This window comes from Pleurodeles waltl, chromosome 6 (assembly GCF_031143425.1).
Source record: "Pleurodeles waltl isolate 20211129_DDA chromosome 6, aPleWal1.hap1.20221129, whole genome shotgun sequence".
NCBI lineage: Eukaryota > Metazoa > Chordata > Amphibia > Caudata > Salamandridae > Pleurodeles > Pleurodeles waltl.
The window spans coordinates 498,869,330-498,895,898 of NC_090445.1; the positions used below are offsets into that span (position 1 = coordinate 498,869,330).

Genomic DNA, 26,569 nt, shown 5'->3' on the forward strand with positions numbered 1-26,569 from the left:
AGGGATCAGCGTGATTTTTCCTAGTGGATACTACCTTGCCTATGGTTGACAGAACAGTGTTGCACTTGTCCACACCCTAGACTGCATGCATTATTACTCTTGCAGTAGGATAGTGAGTACTGATTGTCTTCCACTTCCTATTCCTACTCCTCATTTGCCTGCAAAGGCCAATTCACTCACCTTATTCAATACCACTCACGGCCTGCCCCGCTTTCACTTTTCCTATTTGAAAAACATTACGTCAATAGCACACTACAGTAGTAGTTCTGTCTTTCTTTTTCAAGTTGTCTCCTCAGGTAAGATATGTTTTCGAATGAACATGAATTCCTCATTGCAGCTCTGCAGTGTGGTGCTCTAATGATGTAATTTGGCAAAATCTCTTTAAAGTCTTCAGATGTGAAGGGCTGCTTTTCAACTGAGAAACATGTGATCAAAAGATCCATGGAAATAACTCAACATCTATATAAAAAATACTTTTCCTGCACTCTGTAAAAATGAAAGAAAGACACACTTACCCAAGGGTTGTCATGGTAACTATGGTATACCAAAAAGAGGCTGGAATGCTAGTGAACTTGCTGGCGGATGACCCTTTCTCTGCATAAAACATCACGGTAGCAAAGATGATGATTGCCATCGTGAGTGAGAAGAGAAGAAAGCCAAGTTCAGAAGCACAGCTTTTGAGAGTGTAGCCAAGGATCCGCAAGCCTTGGGAGTGACGCGAAAACTTGAAAATCCTGAAGACCCTGAAGACCCGTAGAGTCACAAAAGCCCCGCTCACATCCTCATTGTTGGTCATCACCAAGCCTATGTAGTAGGGCATGATGGCCACCACATCGATGATACTCATCACACTTCGCATGAACCTATAGCGACTTGGGGCTGCAAAGAATCTTAGTAGATATTCAACTGTGAATATCATCACACAGGCGGTGTCCAGACAGAAGAAGGCTACTGAATACCGCTCACCACATGGAAGCTCCTTGTTTCCAGGCACTAAGCCACAGGGAACAGTTTCTACAACATTAGTAATGACTGACACTGCAATAAAGAAACCAGTCACATAGTAGAAGACTAAGGCTAAAGTGCTCGTATGGGGGTTTTCGAAGGCTCTCCACATTGTCTGGCGGATATTGAGTGAGGGCATGGCTTCTTTGTTCTTCTCATTCTCTTCATCATCCATCAGTCTCTCTGCATTTTCTCGTTTCCTGTCCTTGTACTCTTCATAGCAGCAATCACCAATTATTTCTGGTAGGATCCCGTAGAATGCCAGTTCATCGTCATAAGCAGAGATGCACTCGTATCTCGGGTAGTGCAATTTGCCACTTCGGTAGAAATTTAAGATGCTTCTAAATACTTCTGGGTCTCTGTCAAAAAAGTATTCCTGGGTTTCCTCATTGAAGAAGAAGTCCTTCTCGGTACTTCCCAACAGTGTGTCCGGGTACCGCTCCAGGGTAGTCCTCCATGTCTGGAAACGTCTTCCACTAACGTTAAGCACAATTAGCTCATCTTGTCTTTTATTTTTTTCACCTGGTGCCAGAGGCATAGGACAGTTGGCCACGGGCATCCACCCAATAGCAGCTGCCCTAGCAAAGGGCAGCCATGCTGCTACACCTGCTGCCATGGTGGCTGTAGGTGTCGGTCCAGGAAAAAGCTCAGCTTCCTTTAAAACCAGTTTGACTTCAGATCAGGTTCATCTAATTAAAGAAATAATTAAAAGTTGAATGAGGACACTTATAGTTACAATCTTCTTCTTCTATCAGTTTGACAAATGTCATTTCAAGGGCAATTCATCTGATTAATATTAAACTGTAGGCTTTATGTACCAGCAAATACCTCAAAACAATCAATCATCACATGCAAACACACGAACCACAAAGCATGACATAAGTCGGTTCAAAGGTTATAGGGCTATGTATGGACAGTGAAAGCCAAATTATGTAATACCACTTATAATATGCATTGTCTGATACAAGGCAGGAAAATAATTTACTGAAGACTCAATAAATCAACAAGTGTAGCAACTGTGTTTTCTTTCATTTGTAGAAAATGAAGAGTCAAATGATGTACAATGGGGCTGTGCTATCATTGAGAGAAAGTGTTTTAATACTCCCATCTCCTTCAAAACACAGCCTGTTATATTCGGTGGAGAATGGTGAAAATTAGCATACACAGCCTCGAAATAAAATACGAGTGGAGCTAACTTTTCGTAAAAAAAAAAAAAAAAAAAAAACACACACACACCTGCACTGTGTTGGTGAACCTTGACATCTTCATCAACAGATAATGATAATGCAGGCGGGCAGTTGTCAAAACAGTGAGATGTACTAATGAAATGTTAATCATTTGCTTGTCCAAAACTTCACCAGCAGGCATAAATCCACAGGCTGTTTTCCCAAAGTATTATCGTTCAAGGATCACAAGCCCTCTTTAGACAGCCATTAAGTTTCCATGCAGAATAAGTAAGAGATGTGAAGTGGTTCGGAATATTTCAACAAACTATTCTGCAGAGTGGCGGCTTTTAAAACAAGTTTTAACAAGTGCCAATTAACATTTTGCTTCCTCTGAGTACACATATTGAACCTCACATGATGCAATATCATCATGCAGTGACAAAAAAACATAACCTATGGTTTGATATATAACCAGTGAAGCTAGATAGATAGATAGATAGATAGATAGATTATTCTGTGATGGAAGGGTGAATGTAATGGATGGCTGGACATGGATGATTAGGTTGCTGGGTGGTTATATGGATGGATGGAGGTGTAGAATTAACGACTACGGAGATAAAAAGACACACACTGAGATGCAGAGAGGTCAGTTGTATATAGAGTACCCTTTTAATCCATAAGTACGCACACACGTACGCTCTTTCTCTCCCTCTAACACACGCACAAACACACATATACAATGCCTGCTTGTCAATTGACGCAACCACTGCTTTTATTTTGGCACACCGATTATATAGAATCCCTTTGCATGTAGCAGTAGGAACACAATATTTTAGTAGAAATAGAACATTTCGGCTGTTTTGTCGCTTTAGAGAACAGGTTGCGATACAAGCGAACGCCTGAGGCACCAACTTTTGTAAACGATGTCGGCGTTGTTAACACGCACACTGTAACGCACGCCTTCCTCCTCTCCTTTATAGCTCGCCCAACCTCGGACCATAAATCGCTCCAACTGAATTGGTGAAAGGAAAGTGATTTATCTTACTAAAGGATGTGGGGTGTTCTGGGATAATAATGGAGGTCAATCTAAGGATCGACTCAGAAAATTGAGTTGTAATTGTCTCGGTGCCATCCTTTTATATTGTACAGTCTATGAAAAGGCAGCCCCACCCCTCCCACCCCCGCTCACCAGCAGACGTGCACGAGGGCCGTTTACCTGCTTGATGCTCGCCTAATTAAAGTGCCATCGCTGCTAAAAATGAACGCTGAGAAGGTCGAAAAAGGTCTCACGCAAAGGCAATACATTCCAGCAACAGGCTCGCTATAAACACGTAGAAACTTCGCAAACACTCTCGCACACATCATCATCCCAACATTTCCAAACCCGCCAGCAGCCCCTTACCTCTAAAAGTGAAACACATAGAGCGGAACACCAAAAATGGGGCCGGGGACAACGACGACACTCAGCGCGTGCCTCTCTTTCTGGTTCAAAGTAACCAGAAAACACAAAAAACCGTAGGCAAGGCAGAAGATGGATGGCTGCGCCGTTTTCCGCTGCTTTTTCCTCTTGCTTGGTGATGAAGTGGGTGTTTATGGCTGGTGGGGTTGTCTCATATAATCCGGTAGCCGGAGGTCTGTTATTCTGCTGAACATTGGTACCCAGTTGCTGTGCTTCGGAGGGATGGGTGCGGGAGGAGGGGTGCTGCTGCCGTTTCTCTCCTGGTGGTGCTTGCAGGGAAGGGCTGGGCAGGGAGGATCTTTCCTGCGCGCCTCAGTTCCAGTCCCAGCGAGGCATGCTGTAAAACAGGAGCAAGGAAAGAGAGAGAGAGGGAGTCCAGGGAGAAGAGAGAGAGAGGGGGAGACAGCGAGCAGCTCGCGGAGACTCCTGCAAATGCAGTCGTTAAATACACAGCAAGGCCGACGCTGCATGCTAATGGGAGCCCATCGCTTGACAAGGCGTGCGAGAACTTCAAAGTTTGGTGGCGCGATTAGGGGGGCGCACCAGACCACCAGCCTCTCATCGTTTACGAAAATGTGCTGTTCTGTTTCCAGCTCCTCACAGCGCTAATATTTCCTTCTTTATCTCTCACAGTATTACCCTTTACCGTTCCTTTTATCCTAAACACACGGTTCTCTCACACTGTATTTTTATATTTTTTTCACGAGAGGGGGAGCACAAAGAAAGCGGACACTCAGTAGGCTATGTCTGGGTCACGAGGCACTAAGTACAGCTAGTTTCGGCGGAATACGCAGACGGAAAGGGCATGTTTCAAGTGAACACCATCTTGTTCGGCTGGTGTTGGGGGGTTCGGGTGGGCGAAGAGTGGGAGGATCTAGTAGCGGAAAACGAGAGCTCTCCGTGAGGACCCGCACCTGCTGCCACCAGGCTTTCACTCGCGGATGCTACATGCATCACGTCTTGTTTGGCCGCGCGAGTCTCATCTCATCCACCACGCAGCACTTTTTAGCACACAGGTACCAACCTGTTGATTTGGTCACGTGCCCGTCATATCCACCCTGGGATACTGATCTGGAGATAAGTATCTCTGGTACCACCCTCTGAAATAACAGCACACAGTCGTCCATGAAGCTTAAACGTAATCTATTTTTAGATCACACACGATGCTGGGTGGGGGTCAGCGGGCGACAGGGTTTTTTTGGGCCACCACTAGAAAACAAGGGAGTAAGAAATAGGACTCGGCTAATGTCGGCCCCTCCCATACCTGCCATCTGCAGGGTTCCCTTTTATTTCAGCAAGACCATTGATGTCAGCGCAAAGACAGGTGGCGCCCTCCCCGAAAACACAGCACCTCCCGCTCCCCGCACCTCCAACGCCGCAGGTGGGGGTTCACTGGATCAAACCTTAGTTTAGACTCGGGTTCAGCGAGGCAGTGACGGGTCTGCGCGGAGACGGGGAGCAATGCCGGCTCCCTCCAGCCTTCTCTGACCTCGAGGATGCACGGCCAGGCTATTTTTAGCCCCTGCCTTTGTCCTGTATCTCTGGTGTGAAGCCCGATAGAGATCAGCGGAGGCTGCGAAGGCACTCCCTGCTCCCCGGGAGCTTCCGTGAGGTGGGCCGATAGAGGCGAAGGTGTGGGGGATGTGAGGGGTGGGGTTGAGGGCAGACGAGGATGTGACGGATTCAGCGAGTTGGAAAAGGGCAAAGAAAGCAGGAGAGCGGTGGTGATACCTGGGGCGGTGGGGTGTGAGTATTAGGGTGGGCACCAGGGCAGATGGAACAGGAGAGGAGTTGGTTTATATGCAAACGTGGGTCGTGGAAGGGGCACTAAGATGTCATTATTAGACAGACGATAGGTATTTAGAGGAGAGATGGATATACCAAAAGGGCTGCGGGTCATTGTGTAGGAGAGTCACAATGTAGTGCAGAAGATGGGCAGACACATGAAAAGGACAGGTATTTACCGAAACAGGGCAGTAGTTAGTGTGATGTGATCGACCCAACGACATGCTGAATATGGGCAAATGAAGGAGAGGGACAGACGCAGACAAAAAAGGAAACTCTGGTAGGGGTGCTGGAATGATGCTCTGGTACACAAAAGAATATAACGTATAGAAAAGAGATACAGATTCAGACGCAATCGAGAGCCCTAGTAGGGGTCATACGAAGGATGCAATGATGGACAAAAGAAGGTGGACGGAGATGGATAGATACACACATAAAAAAAAAACCCTGGTAGGGGTCGTAGGAAGGATGCAATGCTGGACAAGCTAAGATAGATGGATGGGGGAGGAGAGGGACAGATCTATGCACAGACAGAGAAGGTAAAAGGTGGATAGCGGTGATAAGATGGACCTAATAATAGGTGACAGATGTGGAGATCAGAAAGAAGAGGGTCAGAGATGTACAGATGGAGAGATGTATGAAGAAATAGCGTTAGTTGGAGGATGGGCACATAGATGAAGGGAGGGGCAGTGGTACAGAGGAGGACAGGTCTGCTTCAGAGGTGGGAGGAAGATCTGCCAGGCATTTGGAGGCTGAGCAGACAGAGAAACTGAATGGGCACATGGATAGAAAATGGCAGTTAGAGTGGGGGAGAATCCAGAGTTCTGCAAAATGAGAGACATGGATTTGAGGTTGATAGACTCTAATATATTACGTAGGAATATACTGGACAGCTAGAGGGGCCCAAGGGGAGATATGTACAAGTGGAGAGCTGTAAGGCCAGTGCTTAATTTGTGCTTGTTGTTTCCAGTGCTGAGCACCAGCACTTATTTTTGAGGCCTGGCGCTTATCCTTCCTCCCCAAGCATTTGCTGTGAGCAGAAGACACACATGGGAAAGACGGAGGAAGAGAAAAACAAAAAAGCGTCACAATTGGAGAAAGCAGAAAGCTACAAGAGTAAGTTTAAGGTCGCAGGAAGTGGCTTTAAATATACTGAAGAGGCCCGAGATGGCTCCACGATTATGCTGCCTCAGTATTCCGTGTTCCCATATTTAATTGCAGCAGCCGCGCGTTTAAGAGGAGGGCTTTGAGCACCGGCACATTTTTATTTACAAATTAAGCACGGTGTAAGGCCAGGAGGACAGGCTCACACATAAGTGTGTGAAAGGGAAACCAATGATGAGGAGGGTAGGAGCTAGGCCTTGGAGAAATTGTAATAATGCTGGAGTAATCAGAGTAATTTCAGTAATTATACGTTGTTCGTGCGATGCAAAAATCACTGAAAACACACAATCATATCAGCTTGAGTATTTAAGAGTAATTTGAGGCAAAAACTCTACTGCAGGAGCACAGGAATAATGAACTGAAAGAGGAAGAGTATCTGCTGGCTATTGCTGTTCTTGTAGAATTTATTGCTATTTTCCTATTGCAAAATGCATTTTCTGGCATATTTTGGTTGCGATGATGCATTTTTCACTAGGAAAATAGCAGTAAATGCAAGATTACGCTTCTCAAAGCAGGACTGGCAGTGCCAGGCATTGGGCGTTTCCCCACAAGCCTGGAAGATGAAGGGGGGGGGGGCGGGATTGGGAGGGGGAAGTGAAGTGCTAAAATAAATCTGATGATTAATTTCCCTGCTGGAGAGAAATCAAAGTCTTAGCTAGTGGTCGTTTTGACTCATCTAACATAGCGCAGAGGATTAATATGCCTGCTGCAAAGAATGTGTACCATCCAGATCACCGAACAGTATTTTTTTGTGCAATGACAGCTGGATACTGCTTTTGTCACAGAGATCCCTTTTGTCACTGTGCAGTTCATAAGCTTCAATGATATTTAGCAAACTGAGCTATGAATTACCATCAAAAAGCTTCATGCAAACTGCATGTTACAGGTTAGAAAGTTATGGGATTTTTTCAGTCTTTGATTATCCTAATTTTGCTAAAAAGGGTTTGTTTGGGTAGAAATACATTGTTATTATTAAAGTTAAATCTAACCATTGTGTTACGGTCTGAATCCTGATTTTATGCATCCCCATTCTTAAAAATCCCTACCCGTATGAATGACATGTGAATCCTACACCTTGTAGTCTCATTTGGCTCATGTAACATTTTCTATTCATTGATTTACACACGTATGATTCATTGTGTGTATGTGTGTGATTAAAGCGCTCCAACACCCTACACTGATAAGGGAGCCGCTATGAAACAAATGAAATTCATGTGAAATTGAGGCTATGGGGAGATAAGAGGCATTGTTAAAGGGTGATGTTGAGGGAATCATTGAAGGGCCCCAAGAAAGATTTCTGTATCCTGGTGCACTGCAAGGTCATCATTTACTATGTTTTAAAAATGAATAGAACTGAATTTATAATAAAAAATGTGTTGAAGAATGTGCCATTTTGACCATTTTTTTCCACATTTACTTGGGGAGAGGGTTGAAGGAGGGAACCCCATAAGTCCCTTATAGTGGTTAGGTTTACATGCTATGCACCCTATGGGGTCTGGTCTGGCAAAATTTGCCCAGGCTGCTTTGGGTTCCCAGTTCAGCCCTGACACTTCTCACACATTTGCACATAGTTATGAGTAATTTTGTGGTAATTATGAGTAATTACACCATGGAGAATCACACCAGTTACACCCACCCCTAGTAGAAACTTAGATCTGCATGGAACATGGATAACACAAAGACAAGTGAAATGCAAACAGATCAGTGGATCACTGATTGAAGATGAGCAGATGAAGGTGACAGGACTGCATGGATAGAAGAGACATTTGTTGCAGCAGGATGGTCACAAAATAGGTAGAAGATAAGGGGAAAGAGGAGTACAGGAGGAGGACATGCACAAAAGGACACATGATATATAGAGGTGCATCTTTATCTATAAAGAAAGACACAAGATTAGCAGATTGAAGAGAAGAGTGACACATAAAATAGGGAGAGGCGCTGTTGGAAGATGGATGATAGATTCAAAGGTGAAAGATACAAAAAGGAGAATTGTAATTGGGAGGTGGATGGATGGGAATCACCGTTTGCATAGATGGGCCAGCTGAGGGTATTGAACTGCACTGAAAGAGTGCACTGTGAGCGTGAGGTGGGTTTTAGACTCTAAGATAAGTGGGTGATAGGAGGTGGATAGACAGACAGAGAGGAGGGTAGGAAAGCAGCAGATAAAAGAGAAAGGAAGTGATGTACTGAATAACTAGTATAGATATGAATGGATGGGCACAAAATAAGAGTAAAAAATATGCAGATAGCAATGAATGCCTACAGAGATATAGAGAAGAAGGGATACACTTGGGTGGTGAATACATGTAAATAAACACAAATAGGGGTCTAGAAGGAGGAGATGGAGGAGATAGAAAGAGATGCAGAATAAGAAGAGCAGGTGAGACTTTTGAGGGTGGGCAGACAGAAGAATGGGAGATGGGCAGATTCAGATCTAATCTATCTTAATTTAGATAAGATCTAATTTAATCTAATTTTAATTTCGGAACAAACATTTTCTTTCTAAACCCTTCCTTTTCTTTTTTCCATACATTCTTCAAGACATATTCCTTTTTATATGCATTCCTTGCAAGCTGTGCATTTCTCTCCTCTAACATTAAAATAAAAACTTTTTCTAGTGGTTTATTAAGCAAGTTAAAATATTTTATAGAGGTTTAATAATATTCACAGGAAGGAAAGGTTAAAAATAATACCAATCTGTCTCTATCTCCTTTTCATTAGTGGAATTTTTGAAAGAACCATGTCAACATTTGAGAAATAGTATTCAAAGTGTCTCTATCTATATACTAAACTAAGCAATATACAACATGATATAGCATAGGAAAGAGAAATATGATGATATGCTACTTGTTCATCAGCTGAAGAAGGCATTTGTACACATACATAACAGTCCTTTGCATCAGTGGCTTTTGTGCATTCTTGCACTAATCTACAATATACATTTGTCAATTAATCTTCCTTCATGTAATCTTCAAAAGAAGCTGTTATCTCCTCTTCATTATATCTGGTCTACATGTTGTGTTAGTGAATGTATCTACAGAGTTTTCTGCCTCTGGTTTAAAATGTATTAGTAATAATATAGCAACTGCCAACAAAACTGTTAGGAAAAAATATAATGCCTACAATAGTCTTACATCTATTTCTGGTTAAGGTACACATGTTTATCTAAAGTCAGATCTTATAAAGCAATATGTGGGTAACAGCGAAGTTAATGTCTATCTCAAGCTGCACATTTCTTGATTATTTTCTTCTTGTTAGATTCTTGCAGCTTTATTTACAGCAATCTCCGTACAGACATCCAAATCCCTATGCCGTGTTCTTCTAAAATGTTATCCCTACTCTTCTTCTGTTGCCTCAGGCACTCTTTTTATCTTCTTTTAGTAACTTTATCAACATCTTTAGTTCTAACAATTAGCTTAATGAATTTGTTCACAGCTGAATTTTTGCTTTCAATAGTTTTCAAGGAGGTTCAAGTAACTCTATTCTAATCAAGCAAGGTTGAGATTGGGATGTCTAGCACTTGGCTCACATAATATGTCAATTCAGGTGCTAAATATCTCCACCAGGGTACTGTAGCTCTTTTGGGTCTTCTGATTGCTTGTTGATCTCCTTCGGTGTCTCTTATACCACTTGATTCTGTTTCTTCACATATTATCAGTGGTATGGATCCAATTAACACACTTGATTTCAACTTCTTTTGATTGTAAGTCTTTGGCCACTTAGCACTGTGGGTGTCCTTCATTGTTCTTGTCCCAGAACTTGTTATTTTTCCTGGATCTTCTTCTTGTTCTTCAGGTAGTCCGACTGTCACTTCAGCCTCAGTTTCTGTTTCTCCACTTTCTATGTCAAGAACTCCTATGCCACTCTGTGAGATCTGACAATTGGAGTTCGACACCTGTCTGCAGATCTTCATCTCTTTCTTCTTGCTGTTTTTGATCACAAATTCTTCTTTTCTCTACTCCAGCCTGTACAACTTGAAGCTGTACATTTACCAGCGTTCTCAGTTCTGGCTCATAAAACACTATTTCTCCATAAAGATCTCTTTCTCTTAGTATAAAAAGCATGTACCCAGTTTGGTACTCCAGCACACTTGATAGGTGCATTTGTGATCAGATTTAACTGAAAGGGGCCTCCAGGCAGGACTATCTCACGTTTCTTGATCAGGACCCAATCACCGGAACAGACAGAATACACCACATCAGCTAGTCCTTTGCAATAATTGAGTACCATGTCATCTGTTATGTTCACAAGTGCATTTGCAGCAACAACAGACAATCTCATTGTTCTCCCCATAAGTATTTTATGTGGTGTTAAACCTGTCTTTCTATCAGGTGTATTTAGCATTCTCATTAACACCAAAGGTAAAGCATCAGGCAACTTTAATGGAGTTGAAACACAAACGTTTGCAGATCTGGATGTAATAGTTCAGTTGATGTGTTAAACAATTCCGGATGCTTCAGGTTGATAACTACATTGTAGATCCTTTTCCATTTCAGTGCTGCACAGAACATCTCAATGATCTCACTGTTGAAGTGAGTTCCTCGATCTGACTCCAAAGAAATAGGCGTACTGATCTCAGGAGCAACTCCCTCAACAGTGGTTTGGCTACAGTGAGGCTGTCATTCCTCCTTGATGGGTAGGCTTCCACCCATTTAGAGAAAATGCACGCTATAACTAAAATATATCTCAGCCAATTACAAACAGGCATTTCAATAAACTCCATCTGCATTCTATCAAAGGGATCTTCTGATCTTCCTATATGACTCATTGTAATTGGTGTTCATTTTCCAGCATTCATCTGTTAACATGTTACACATCGGTGACATAGTTCTTCTGTAAGGACACTGAATCTGGGATTAAACCTATTCTGCCTAAATGATGTAACCATAGCATACATTCCTAAATGTCTATGTTGGACTTGGCCCTTTTTGCAGGGTCACCCTTAATCTTTCTGCCTCCTTTCTCCTATTTTTTTCTGACCTGTTTTTGTTGGTTTTAGGACTCTGGCAACTTTACCACTGCTAACCAATGCTAAAGTGCATATGCTCCGTGTAAATTGCATTAGTGATTTGTTTTTCCATGACTGACACATGTGATTTACTAGTAAGTTCCCAGTAAAGTGCACTAGATGTGCACAGGCCCTGTAAATCAAATGCTACTAGTGGGCTTGCAGCACTGGTTTAGCCATCCACACTAGTAGCCCTGTAAACATGGCTCAGACCTGCCACTTCAGTGTCTGTGTGTGCAGTTGTAAACTGCTAATTGGCAAGTGTACCCATTTGCCAGGCCTAAACCTTCCCTTTTTATGTCTGTAAGGCACCCCTAAGGTAGGCCCTAGGTAGCCCCATGGGCCGTGTGCCGTGTATGTCAAAGGTGGGACATGTACTTATGTGTGTTACATGTCCTAACAGTGAAATACTGCTAAATTCAGTCTTCACTGTTGCAAGGCCTGTCTCTCTCATAGGCTAACATATGGGCTGCCTTTAAATATTATTAAAGTGCAGATTCCATTTGGGAGCACATGGAAAAGTTGAGTTTAGGGTTTCTGAACTCTTAATTTAAAAATACATCTTTTAGTGAAGTTGGTTATTAGATTGTTAGTTTGAAAATGGCACCTTTAGAAAGTCGGCATTTTCTTTCTTAAACCATTCTGTGACTCTGCCTGTTTGTGGATTCCCTGTCTGGGTCTGATTGGCAGTTGGGCTGTTTGCACCCCTCCTCTAGACAGTGACACAAAAGGAGCTGGGGTGTAGCCTGCATATCCTGACGAACCATCAGTGCTGGGGGGGTGGGGGGGTCACTCACACCTGAAAGGGCTGTGCCCGCCCTCACTCAGTGCAGTCTCCAACCCCCTGGTGTGTGTCTGGGGCCTGGTCTGGGCAAGGCAGGATCTTGTGAACAACAGAGACATTTTCTTTGAAGTAAGCCTACTTCAAAGGCAGAAAGGGGTATAAGTATTGGACCCAAACCCCCTGAGAATTGGATTACTTCAAGGATTCAACAGGAACCTCTGCATGGAGAAGAGCTGATTAGCTGAGGAGAAGTGCTGCCCTGGCCTGTGACTGTGCTGTGTTGGGCTATCCTGCAGTTGCTGCTTTTGCCTGTGCAAGGCATCAGAGACTGGACTTTCTTTTGCATTCCTGCTTGAGAGGTATCTCCAAGGGCTTGGAGTAGAGCTTGCCACCTGTTTTGAAGCCTCAGGGACAGCAAAGGATTCACCACCCAGTTCTGAGTCTGCATGATGTGGACTCTAGCTTGCCAGAGAGTGCCATTCCAGTTCCTGGGCCCCTGGAAGTGAATTTCTGGAGACAAACCTGTCTAACGATGCCAGACGACACTGTGCGACTTCGTAAAGGATGCTGCTTCCCAGAACCACAACACCACCTGCCCTGAGGCCATGGAACACGCAGAAGTGCGACGACCCCGATGACCCTGTAGGCCTCGCATTGCTGCAGCCGCTGAACCCTCCTGACTTCGCTGACTTCAGAGTGTCGTAAGTCCGACATCCATGACGTGCAACGCCATCCCAGTACCTGCGGCCCTGTGACATCATCACGACCCCGTGAGGTTGCCCCGCAGCATCCTGACTTCGCCGGACTTCGTGCCTGCTGAAACCAATGGACTGACTTCGTAACCAATGCTGATTCACCTCCACCGCTCTGCAGTAAGGACTTGATGCCGCTGCACAACGCCTCCGCCCTTCTGCCCCGTAGCACTGGGACTGACGTCACATTGTATCCAGCGAGGCCTCGCTGCCCGACTCCGTGCACTAGCTTGTTTTCTACTTGCTTTGCTAAGGTACTGTACCTGGGGGGGCAAACGACTCGGTAAACGGTGCCATTGATGTCGCATTGTAGGAAACGACTCCGTCACAACGCCGCTTTATCCCAACTTGCAGCATTTGTGCCTCTTGGCACTATTTGTGTGCTTTGAAGTGCTAAATTCATATTTTTAACTGTGTATGGGGATTTTTATCGTATTTGGTCTTGTCTATTTAGATAAAATAATTACTATTTTTCTAAACCTGTGTTGTATCATTTTGTAGTAGTTCACTGTATTAATGTGTGTTGGTACAAATGCTTTACACATTGCTTCCGAAGTTAAGCCTGCCTGCCCGTGCCAAGCTATCAAGGAGGTGAGGGGGTTTAACTGAGTGTGGTTTTCCTTTACCCTGACTAGAGTGAAGGTCCTTGCTTGGACAGGGGGTAACCTGACTGCCAACCAAAGACTCAGGGCCTGATTCCGACCGGGGTCGGCGGGAGCACCGCCAACAGGCTGGCGGTGCTCCCCAGGGTATTCTGACGGCCAGAAAGGGAAAACCGGCGGTCTCCCGCCGGTTTTCCGCTGCCCTGTAGAATCCTCCATGGCGGCGCAGCTTGCTGCGCCACCATGGGGATTCTGACCCCCATACCGCCATGAAGCCGCCAGGAACAGGATGGCGGTATGGGGTGTCGTGGGGCCCCTGGGGGCCCCTGCAGTGCCCATGCCAATGGCATGGGGACTGCAGGGGCCCCCGTAAGAGGGCCCCACCCTGAATTTCAGTGTCTGCTTAGCAGACACGGAAATTCGCGACGGGTGCTACTGCACCCGTCGCACATCCTTCACTACGCCGGCTCCATTCGGAGCCGGCATCCTCATGGAGGGGTGTTTCCCACTGGGCTGGCGGGCGGCCTTTTGGCGGTCGCCCGCCAGCCCAGTGGGAAACCCAGAATACCCGCGGCGGTCTTTTGACCGCACAGCGGTATTCTGGCGGTTCCCTCCAGGCGGGCGGCTCCCGCCGCCCGCCGGGGTCAGAATGACCCCCTGTATTTCTAACAGTCTAGGTCCATGTAAATGTCTTGTCATTGGCCATAATAGACTTGCTGGAAACCCAAATGTTATTCTCATGCTTTCCATATCCTGCTGTGATCCAACTCTGTTGTTCTGTTTCAGATACCTTTTCTTGGATGGCTTTCAAATCTTTTCAAATGTCAGCTATTGTCATCAGAATAGAATAGACACTGTCCTCCTGAAATCAGTTTGTGAATGTTTAAATAAATGTACAGGCCACAATTGCATAATAGAGTACTACTTCATCTGCAAATCTATTGCAGACAGTGACATCATTGTTGCTCCTCTGCGTGGCACATTTAACAACTGGAATTTCAGTTGGAAGCTATAAATCTTCTAGCAGGCACCTCACCTGCTCCCCATTTCTCTGGGATCCTGACGGGGTCATGAAATATATTTGTGGCCGTAACTGTCCAAAATCATGGACCACACCAAAGCCATACTGACTATCTAAAAATATAGTCACTCTCATTTCGGCAGTTAAGCTGCACACTCTGGTAAGAACAAACAATTCTGCAATTTGTGCTGAGCTAACACCTTGAAGCCATGAAGCTTCTATTATTTCTTGAATTGTACAAACAGTGAAAGGTGCTCGCTGGGAACCTTTGTTCGTTCTTAAACATGCGGCACCTACAAAAAGGACATATTCAGCACATATCAATGGCTCATCCTTTATATCAGGTCTTCGTTTGGTGCATAAATCCATGGCATCAAGACTATCATGCTCAAATTGGTTTGATACCACACCCTGAGGCAGAGACCTGAGTGTTCTCATATTTAAACTCTGACAATATTTTATAGTAATGTTATCAGCAGCAAGTATCTGCACTTATACTTAGTCAGTCTTGTACTGGTCATATGCTGTGTTTTTGTTTTTGTAAACAAAACCTAAACAGAATGAGGCAGCTTAACAGTTACAGGGTGTCCCATCTCTAAGCTTTCAAGTCTCTTGAGGCAAGCACTGACAGCAGCCACCGCTTTAAGACAACGAGGCAATGAGGCAGCTACAGGATCAAGTGTGACTGAAAAATAGGCCACTGGCCTTCTAGCATCACCGTGCATCCATGTAAGCACTGTGAGAGCTCAGCCCTCCCTCTCACTGTGAAAAAATGCAAAATTCTTTAAATAACCTTGAATTCCCAGTGCTGAGCACAGCAGAGACTTTCTCTCAGCTTTAGAAAAGCTTTGATGCATTTGTTGTCCCATGAAATCGGATTAAGCACATATATGTGTGTAAGCCTCAGTAAAGGTATTGACACCTAGGAAAAGGTGGGTATCCACTATCTACAGTAGCCAACCATTCCCAAAAACATCCTGACTTCTCTTTGCCTCTTGGAAGGGTCCATTCACATAATGGCTTCCACTCTTTCTTTTGACAGTTTTCATGTTCCTTTCTCATTGATATGTCCTACGTAGTGCACTTCTTTTTGACAGTATTATATGTCGCTTGGGGATACTTTAAGTCCATTCTCAGCCAAATGAATAATGAAAGCAATTGTTTCTTTTTTGGAAGAGTCTGTTGTTTCTGATGCCACTAATAGGTCTTCAATGTACTGGACAAAACGTGAGCTACAGAGCATGATCAATGTCTCAGGGGTGTTCAGTGTAGCGTTGTGAAACTCAACACCATTGTTGGACCTGGCCCTTTTTTGCGGGTTCATCTCCAGGCTTTTTGCCTCCTTCCTTTTATGTTTTTCTGACCTCTTGCTATTGGCTCTAGGACTCTGAACACTTTATAACTACTGATCAGTGCCAAAGTGCAGGTGCTCTCCCTTCTAAAGTTGGTATGATTGGCTTACACCTAATTTGCACATTTAATTTACCTGTAAGTCCCTTGTACAGCGGTATCTCTATGCCCAGGACCTGTAAATTAAATGCTACTAGTGGGCTTGCAGTGCTGCTAGTGGCAGCCACAGAAGGGTCCTTTCAAACCTGTCTCAGACCTGCTAGCGCAGGGCCTGCATGCGTAGTTTATTGCCACAGGGACCTGGCATCTAAATTTACTTGCCAGGCCCAGAACTCCCCTTTTACTCCATGTAAGTCACCCCAAAGGTAGGCCCCAGCTAGCCCTATGGGCAGGGTGCTATGTATGTAGAAGGAAGGACATGTGCCTGGTTGCCTGGCCTGTCCTGGTAGTGACAAACACCATATTTGGTTTCTCACTGCTGTGACTGCTGCCTTCTCATAGGACTGCATTGGAAATAACATGCCTTGTCTTGGGGGTATTGTCCGATTTATGATTGGTAGCGTAGGCATGTTTGCTGTGGTTGTAATGGTAGTGAGAAATGCTGCTTACGGGTGTTGGTTGATTTGTTTTTATTATAATTATAAAAATGCCACTTGTAGAAAGTGAGCATTTCTCTGTGCTTGTGACTCTGGTGTTTTTCAGCTTGACTCTAATCCACGTCTGGGCAGAGTGACAGGTGGGCTTTGTGCATACTTTTCAGACAGCATGTACACAGGGAGGGTGGAGGTATCACCAAGGTGCTTCTGCATTTTGAATGGTCTTCCTGGGCTGAGAGAAGGGCTGAGAGAAGGGGAGGCGGGGCACACTTGCATCTGTAAAGACTGTGCCCTGGCCTCATACAAAGGGCTTGTTTACCCCCAACTGATGTTTGGAGCCTGTGCTGGAGGAGCGAGAGGCACACCCAGAACCAGTTGTAACTGGTTGGGACTATATATCCCCCTCTTTGTTAAACCTGTGCAAAACTGAGTATAAATACAGGGGATTTCCCCCCACAATTTGGAGACACTCTGGACAAAAAACATACTTGTAACTGGACACAGAATGCTGGATGGACTCATCAGGAACCGCCTTGGACTGCTGCTGATGTGCTGACCTGTGACCTGCTAGGTCACTTGGAGGAACTGCCACTGTCTGCATCCCCTTTGTGCGGGCATGCTGCTGGGCCCTGCTGCCCTGTGCTCCATCTTTTGTTACCCCCAGGGGCTGGGCGCTGTGGCCCCTGACCCCTGTAGCTGCCTGCTTGTAGTGCCCGGTGAGCGCTCTAATTGAATGGCCCAAAGAGCCTTGTGTGCCCTTTTCTTTTGTGAAAATAGCGCCAGGCTGGGCGCTTCCTTTGAAGGACCTAGCACTTTGAGAGTGCGTAGCTGAATACTGCAGGAATTTCACTGCCGCAGCAGGGGCGGGCTGTTTTGTCAAAGCACGAGTGAACTGTGCTGTGCTGTGCCTCCGGGGCATGAAGAAAGTGAGATTGGAGCGAGCTCGCTCCTATCCGTGCCCCCGCGGCGTAGCACGCTCCAAGAAGCACCCCCGGGGCCCTAGAAGGTTCTCATTTAGGACCAATTAATGGTGCGGCCCGGGTGGGCTGCAGTAGACTTGCACTCCCCTCAGGAGCGGGAGAGTCCAGGAATGGCCAAGTGGGGTGGAGGCCTCATCAGAGGCCTCTTCGCTCCATCATGGCCCCAGGAACCAATTTTTAGGACGGGCGCGTAGGAGGCCGCATTGGAGGTTCCCCACCCCACCGGGCCCACGTTTTTCAGATCTGACAAGTGGGGAGGAGGCCTCATCGGCGTGGGCACAAGGAGGAGCCTCTATGTAAAACCGAAGGGCGTGCATGCCGCGCTCTCCCCCAACCATAAACCAGCCCCCGTTTTGGCATGGAGTGGTGCCGGGGGCCTCCTTTTCTTTCGGCATGGCAGTCGAGGTACCCTACACATAAAGTCAGGTACTTTTGAATGGACACACACTTTTCTAATGTTCCTTTTATGGGCATGCTGGGAAAGTTATGCTGACCTGTTTCTTTTATGATGTGCCATATATTTGCTAATGTTCCTGTTATGGGTGTATGCTAATATGTTTTGATGACTTGCCATATGTTTTTTAAGGTTTCTGGTATGGGCATGTATGATACTTTTATGACAAGTGCATTTCTATAGTAATGTTTTTACTGACTACTGAGTAACATGTGTGTTATATGTGACTACTGCTGACGTCTGTAGAATAATCATACTGTGAAACGTTCTGACAACTGCTTGGGTAGCAGGGTACTACTGATATGTTGGGTTTGGTCTAATAATGTTGTGTATAATACAGTTTATTTTCATATAACTTGGTGTTGTGTTTCCTTTGTGGGGGCGGTTGTGCATCACGTGTGTTGTGAGTGTTGTGCAAACGCTTTACACATTGCCTTTGGGATAAGCCTGACTGCTTGTGCCAAGCTACCAAGGGAGTGAGCAGTGGTTATCTTGGGTGTGTAACTCTCTCGCCTTGACTAGAGTGGGTGGGTTCTGCAACACCATGCTAATACTTTCTTTCGAAACAAGAAGGAGAATAGATATTGATTATCCTCAAAAAATGGAATCGAGAAGAAAACTTTGCAAAGAACTATACCAGCGAACCCCTCTGCCACACATGGATTCTGGTAATGTATGGTGTCTGGATTTGGTACCATAGTACAAAATGGGATTATAATATTGCTAACCTTTCTGAAATCCTGAACAAATCTAAACTTCCTGTTTGGTTTTTGTAATCCCATAATTGGAAAATTTCATGGATTCCTGATTATTGCCTTTAAAATGCCTTTTAGTATCATATCCTCAATTGGAGCTGTCATCCCTGCTATTATCTCTAATGCCTTTTGATAAAGGGTGTTCTTGGAAAAATGGCACTTGGTTTGACACGTATCTGGAATGGTTCTACACCTCTTATTAGTCTGCTATCTTTCCTGTGAAATCCCATACTTCTAGATTTATTGTCTCTTTTAAATGTGGTGGTAAATGTTCTACAGTGAGAATTGGGTAAAGACCCACTGTTTCTTGTTGAGCCAATTTAAAGTCAACATCCTCATCATGGGTCTGAAATTCATCCCCATTTGGAAGGTCTCTTCCCAATAGATGTACAGGACTTCAGTCACAAATGACAAAGTGATGATTTTCTAAATGTGAACCTATTTTTACAGGAACGTCTTCTGAGATGTGATTTGTAAGTTGTTTATTTGTGACACCTCCAAGTTGGATCTTCTTTGCCAATAGGGGTAGGTCTGGGACATCCATTGTTCTAACAGTGAAACAGGGATCTCCAGTGTCTATCAGGAATGACACTTGGTGGCTTTTTATTTCACATTCTACAAATGGGCCACTTTGGTCTACCTCTGAGACTGTGCCATGCATTCAATCTACCTCCCCTCTCAGACACGATCATTGTGACAAGTCTGATTCCAAGTTCTCATCATTAAACATAGGAAATGGCTGATTTGCATTTTAGTTTTGTACCTGCATTGTATTTCAATTTACTCCGGGCAATTGATTTTGTTTCAATCTAGTTTTACCTATATTCTGTTGATCCACAGGGGCTTGTGGAACTGGCATAATTTGAACCTGATTCTGCATTGGCATTTGCACCAGTTGTCTGGGCACATTTTACAGTTGCATCTGATTACTTGATTATTGTTAATTCTGTCTAGGTTACACCTACTTCCATGCTTCAATGCTCCACCCTGTTGCAAAATGACAAAGAGTCATTTTCTTTAATGTAGCAACATCAACACTTATATTTGGATCAATCATAAGTCCTTGACCTCTACCCTTCCTTCTTGTATGCCTTGCATTCCTGCTTAAAATTCAATTCATTGTGCTCAGTCTTGAACACCAACACATTGCACTACATCATTTCGCAGAAATGGTTGATTCTGAAAACCTCTCTGTACCAGCGTCGTCTCGACTAGCATGAACTTCTCTTTAAGCTTCCTCTGTTACATTTGCTGCTCATCACTGCAATACTTTTCAAATTTCAGGACCTCATCTAAAGACTTGGTTAACCAATAAATCACATTCTGCTGTGTGTGCTGGCTAATCTCAGGTTTCAAACCAAGCATGAACTGTGAAATATAGAATCCCATATCTGTTGGTTCGAGATGCGTTTGGCCCGTATACTACCTAAATGCTTTCAACTACCTCACATAGTACTCATTCACTGACTCTTTTAATTCCTGTTGAATTTGATTCAGCCTCAAATAATCCACATCCTTTGGAGGAACTCTACCTTTCAGAAAAGTAATCATCTCATTATACTTAGTCGTTAAGAGAGCTGAGGGTGCATTTGTACAAGGATCTCTTGTTGGCTCTGCATTTGGCCACTGAAGAACATTCTTGCATTCAGCCCACAAATAATTTGGAACAACAATGTCAAACAACATATTCAAATCAGTCCACAACACCTTTGAAATCTTAACAAACCTCTCAACTTGTGTATCCCACTGCATAGGCTTCTCTCTCAATCTTTCTCTCTACTCCAGGGTACATGCACATGCCCTCTACCTGGTATTTCTCTTAATAGGTAAGATGTAACTCCCTCATCACCTGGGAGATCTTTGGGTGTTTTTTGTTTTGTCCCAATTGTAGCTGATTCTTTCATTTTGTTGTTTTTTTCCTGACCATTTATTTTATAATTTATTAAATTCAATCTATCTGGGGACACATTTCACTAATTCAATAATGTGCCATCACATTCCTGAAGAACACGTTTTCAAATGCCTCATTATATAAATAAACCCTGAAATGTTTCTGCACTGGGGTGCTTTTTGAAATGTAGACATTTTATTTATGAGCCAGTTCTATTAATTTATTATGTACTGTTGCTGCTTTTCTTATCATTTCTTTGCACAAGTAAATCAATTAGTTTTGTTGATAATGACTTACATTGTCAAGGTCCAGAAATACTCTAATTATTTTTCCTAATGTGTAATGGTCTTTTTGTTTCTGAACCCGAGCTAGTACTTGAACCTGAACTAGTACTTGATCTCTCTGCATCTTCAACTTTTTTACAATTTCTGGCAGCTTCTTCAAACCATAGGGGAGAAATCCCATCTTCCAACAGATTCATTCCATCTGGTGCTATTTGTGTTGTGAAAACAATTTATCTCCCTTCTCCTTATGATTAAATAGCTTGTGGTGATGTCCACAGTGCATTCTGGAAATTTTGTGAAGTTGGAACGTATCTGTTCACTGATGCACCTTCAACAGCTCCTTGAGCTATAGTATTTGGGGCACAGGCAATCTGGGCAGGTGCTGGCTGTGTTGTAATTATTCTGGTAATTTATGCTGGTGTCGGTATTAGAGGAGCAGTAACCCCTGTAGGCATCACAGTTTGGGCAGTTCTTACATTAGCTTGTTCATTATTGGGAATCACTTGCTGAACAACAGGCTGTGTCCTAACAGGCTGTGCCACAATTTGGTGTGTTGTAAATGGCTGTGCTTTAGTTGTTCATGTCAACACTGGCTGTGTAACAACAGGTTGCATTGTTTACAATAGTCTGGTTTCCTGATATGCATCTGGATATGTAATAGGAGCTGTAACTACTGTAACATTATTATTTACTGTTGTATCAGCACTTGCTTCACATCCCACATATGGTGGCGGACATCCAGCTAATAATTATTTGAGAATGTCATCTCCCAAATCAGTTTCAGAATCTGTTTTTGGTTCAACTTTTATTTCTGGCTTCCCTTGAATCTTTTTCCTTTTAGGTTTCTTGTGTATTTCTGACTGTTCATTTTTCTCATCTGTAATGGCAGGATATAATCTAGTTTTTTCTACCATGTGTTTCCTCCATCTCTGCTTATGTTAATTTTAAACTGTCTCTGCATATTTTCGCATGGGTCTTTATGTTTGTCTTTGATACCTGTTTATAGCCCTGTCTATTGCCATAATCTCCCACATGCTTAAGGCTTCAAATTGTGTGAATCTGCAGAGTGGTTCAATTTCACAAAGAAAGTTTTGTAACCTGTCTATAATCCTTGAATTAAATGACTCCCATGTAGGAAAGGTGAATGGAATCTCTTTTTTCAGTGATCTTGCACCATTGACAAAGTGATACACATGTATCTAACCCTTCTTCCATCAATATATGATATGCAGGTATACCCTGCATATCAGGAACACATTTTTATAATGTTTTACAGAGAAACAAGATGCAAACCATTTTAGATAATCTTCAGCTTTAGCCATTCAGTTCTTGGAGCCTTCATGTGAACAGAACAGCTTCCGTCGATATGCAAATGTTTTAACAAAGAACATTATAAATATGCAATACTTTTAACTATTTTCTAATCGGCTATGAAATACGAGTTTCTTCTCAGCGAAGAGCATCTATGGGATAAAGAACAGTTTAGTAGGCACAATACATTTTTACTGTAATTTCATTTCTATTATCACACATATTTCTATCAAAGTCTTATTCATAAAGAAATAGTTTCAAGATTTATCTAACATTGCAATAATTCTTTTCATGGGTTAAATGGTCATGAAACAAAGCATCAAAATTCTCTCTATTCATTTGTTTGTCACTTTGGACATTTGTGTCATGAAATGTTATACTTATGGTCATGACATAGGTCAAAACTAACAAAGAGGAAGAAAATGGAAAAAGAAAGAAATAGAAATGTGTCCTTGTTATTAGCTCAGCCAAGTACATGTTATAGTGCAAGCTTCAGAATCAAAACCCACATTTAAATGCAGTGTTTGGTTAAGGCCTAAAAAACCTTTCATACATTTGAATTAATATAATGTTTTTATTCCTTATAAAGACTCTCTCTCAAAGGGAGGCTATTCAAGACCAACAGATACATCACTGCAGTGAGGCTAACACCTAGAATCAAACAGAAGAAAACCAGAGATGAGTCATGGGCTAAGACAAATGGATTTGCCAGGTGGAGACATGGCACTGCAAATAACAGCACCAAACGGGGTGGTGTGATTAGTGGGGGCTTGGGGGATCCCAAAAGAAATCTGAATTACCTCTATGGAGGGTCCATAATTAAAGAGAAAAAGAGGTTGGGAGAAGGTCTACTGTTTAGAATAGCCCAAGGATGAATTTAGCACAGTGGCCCATAGCTTTTTTAGACTCCAATGTACTAAATGTTTAATTCTTTTGACACCTCTTACCTTTCCCACTAAAATTATTTTTTCTCCTTTCTGTCCTTAAAACTATTCTCCCATTCCATCCTCTTCAAGACTATTCTTCTCCCTCTTCTGTGCTCTATTATTTTATATATTCTTTGCACTCAGGAGTTTTCATAATAATAATTACATAGGAGACTAGGTTCCGGGTGGCGGGAGATAGGATGCAGTATCTCAATATGACAAAAGGCCTCTCCCAACACGGCTACTGGGAATTAAACACAATGCCACTATGGGTGAAAATGAAGAGTGATTTCTTGGTGTAGACTTCACTACCTCTGTAAATGGTGATGAGGGATGCATTATTTAAAATGATCTCCTTCCCTCATTTTCTGTATGTCCATCAACACTATCCTTACCTACTGCCCCCCCATTTTTCACAGACTTGCAGGTGCAAATTATCACTATCCTTTGGGCAGGAAAAATGTTCTGAGCCTCATTTGAGAAGTGCTGCCTATCACCTCACGTGGCAGGGCTTGTGTGTATGGCTGTATAGTGACGGATTGGTGTGTGTGTCATAATATGCTGAACGGATATCCGCGGCGGCGGCAGTATGGTGGCGGCAGTCAGCATGGCAGTAAGTGGGATTTACCGCCAATGTCATAATGAGTGCCATAGTATTGGCCACTAATACCTGCACATTGTACATCCCATTGATGCCACACAGGCACACAAGAAGTCTTACTGGTATATAAGGGCACATTGTAGCCGGTGAGGAGAGAAAGGATGGTGCCGTACAGAATCAGTTGTGCCTATGAGAATCTTACATGCTCCTCTGATGAGCCATAGAGCTGTTCATACATGGGGTAGGACCTCATCAACAAGCCTCTCCAGCTCCTCTGAAGAGAAGGCAGGGGCCCTATCACCTTCTGAACTTGGCATGATTGCTCCCAGAGGCAACATACAGCTGCTCAGGTACTGGAGGTGTTGTTGGCAACACTGTCAGGAGTCAAGTGAGTGAATATGCACAACATGGCAATCATGTCCACCATGTCATCACTGCCAGTGGACACAGCCACCACAGGCAACAACGTTAGCCTATGGAAGTGTCCTTCACGGTTGGAACTGCCTACCACCCTAATGACTTCCGCCTGCAGTCACGGGAAGTTCCTAATGTCCAGTTGAGTAGGTCATTCATTCACCATTTTGGTGGCCTGGAATACTGTATTTGGCTTTGTAAACTGCATCACACCTACAATATATGTGTTGTGGCATTGCAAACATTGTTATTCTGTCTAGTCATGGAGTTCCTTCTACACAACCACCAGTGTAGTGAGTTGCAGGGCACAGATGGACTTTGGTGGCAGTGCACGGTCCACCAGTGCCGACTGTCATTTTGGCAGACAGAATATACAGTTATATTTCGAGGCCCAATTGTATAGCACATCTTTGAGTTTCATCCTAATCTATGGTGTGACCCTTGTTTATTTGCCAGATGTGATGTGTACTGGGTCTCATGTCTATCCAGTAAGAAATGCTTTATCACATGATGATATTTGCATGCGTAAAATATGCTGCTGTAGAACACTGACTAATTTTACAAATCATGTCTTGTCACATATAGGAAAAGGAGGGTGTGATAACCTCCTGTCTACCGTCCACTGCAAGACCTTCAGACCATGGAACAATGGCATATAATTATGTTGTACTGCTTATAGGCAAACAATAGTGGACTCATGTCATCAGTTGGGGCCAGATCTGATGCCAGCTATTAGGTATCCAACCTCCATACCACCCGCTGTACAAGTCATGTCAGTTTTGCACTTCCTGGCCAGGGGGTCCTTCCAACATACAGTGGCCCTTTCTGCTGGTATGTCCCAATATATGTTCAGTCTGGTGTTAAAGGATTTGCTCTCAGCAATGTTGAAACACATTGACAGCTATATCAGGTTCCGCCGACGTGAGAGTTTATCCAATGTGAAGGCTGACTTTTATGGTATTGGCCACCTCCCACATCTGGGTAGGTCCATTGACGGCTCACATTTTGGCTTGGTGCCACCGCCGGCCATTGAACAAGTCTATCGCAACAGAAAGAACTTCCATTCCATCACCGTGCAAGTTGTCTGTTTGGCGGATCTCAAGATCTCACATGTCTGTGCTCATTATCCACAATCAGCCCATGATTTCTTCATAATGCAGAACAGCACTATACCCCAGCTGATGTCACAACGCCACCCAGAGAGGGTCTGGTTGGTTGGTAAGTCACATGTGTCCTGATTGTGTGTGTGTGCAATGTCAGGTGCTACAATCATGAAGTGAGTGACTGATTGTTGCACTTATGTCCCATTCCTTAACAGGAGACTTCACATATCCATACTGTCCTTGGTTGTTGATGCCAGTGAGGAATCCAGCTACGCAAGGGTATGTCCTTGTCAAAGAGGAACATGGAAGAAAACACAGGCTTTTGGGCTCCTGAAGACCAGATTCTGCTGTCTGGACAGGACTGGTGGAGCCCTCCTCTACTCACCTGGGGAAGTGTGTCAGATCACTGTGGCATGCTGTGTGCTCTAGGAACAATGCCCTACAGAGGAATATACTGTACATCCCAGAGGAGGGGGAGCCTGCAGTGCCACCTGGTGTGACTCCTGAAATGCCAAGTGAGGATGACAGTGGTGAAGAGGGAGGAACTGACTTACAGGAACAGCTACTTTTTATGAAGGTAAGTCATGTAATGTAATGACTGTGACTGTACAGTGAACTGTAGTTGTGAGAATGTGTGGGCTTGGAACGTTTTAGAAACAGTAAGGGAGCTGATACTCTGCAATATTCCGCCAAAGGCTGCTTGATGAGATAACTTTTGGCACGTCCCCACCTTGATGCTGCTGCTTTGTGGCAGTTTCCTTGCAATGCACTTTGTTTTCCAGGTGCTTGTTATGTGACTTGTGTCATAGGTATAGTTTCAAGCCCATACTCCTTGTTTTGTTCTTTGTATAGGTACAGGTGACCTGTATATAGTTATGGATGTGTTTCATCATTGCAGGCCACAGTGCCTGTGCCACAACACTGACAAATGTTTCTATCATGCCACCAGATGCATGGGTACTGGATTATGATGCCCTGTGATCAGAGACTGTTGTACTGCCATCTGTCTGTATCTTGGATTACGTAATGTTGGATTATGTTGATGTGGTATGTGATAAGGCTCAAGCTGCTGACATGAACCACTTCAATGTTTGCCTATTCTATAGGACAATGTCGGTCATTTTGAACCTGGCAGTAATGACCGCACCGCCAGCAGTG

General features: G+C 43.8%; 1 protein-coding gene across 3 annotated transcripts in view; it reads right to left on the minus strand.

Moving 5' to 3' along the window:
• Positions 1-4,297, minus strand: part of KCND3 (potassium voltage-gated channel subfamily D member 3) — a 933,785-nt gene extending 929,488 nt beyond the window's left edge. For 2 of the 3 annotated variants that reach the window (XM_069238663.1, XM_069238662.1), the window contains exons 1-2: positions 3,574-4,212; positions 516-1,694 (exon numbers count right to left, since the gene is read on the minus strand). In XM_069238663.1, the coding sequence (XP_069094764.1) occupies positions 516-1,621 (1,106 nt within the window). In that variant the 5' untranslated portion in view covers positions 1,622-1,694; positions 3,574-4,212. Of the gene's footprint in view, positions 1-515; positions 1,695-3,573 lie in introns of all 3 variants that reach the window. The other variant, XM_069238665.1, reaches the window with a different exon arrangement.
• Positions 4,298-26,569: the final 22,272 nt, after the last annotated feature.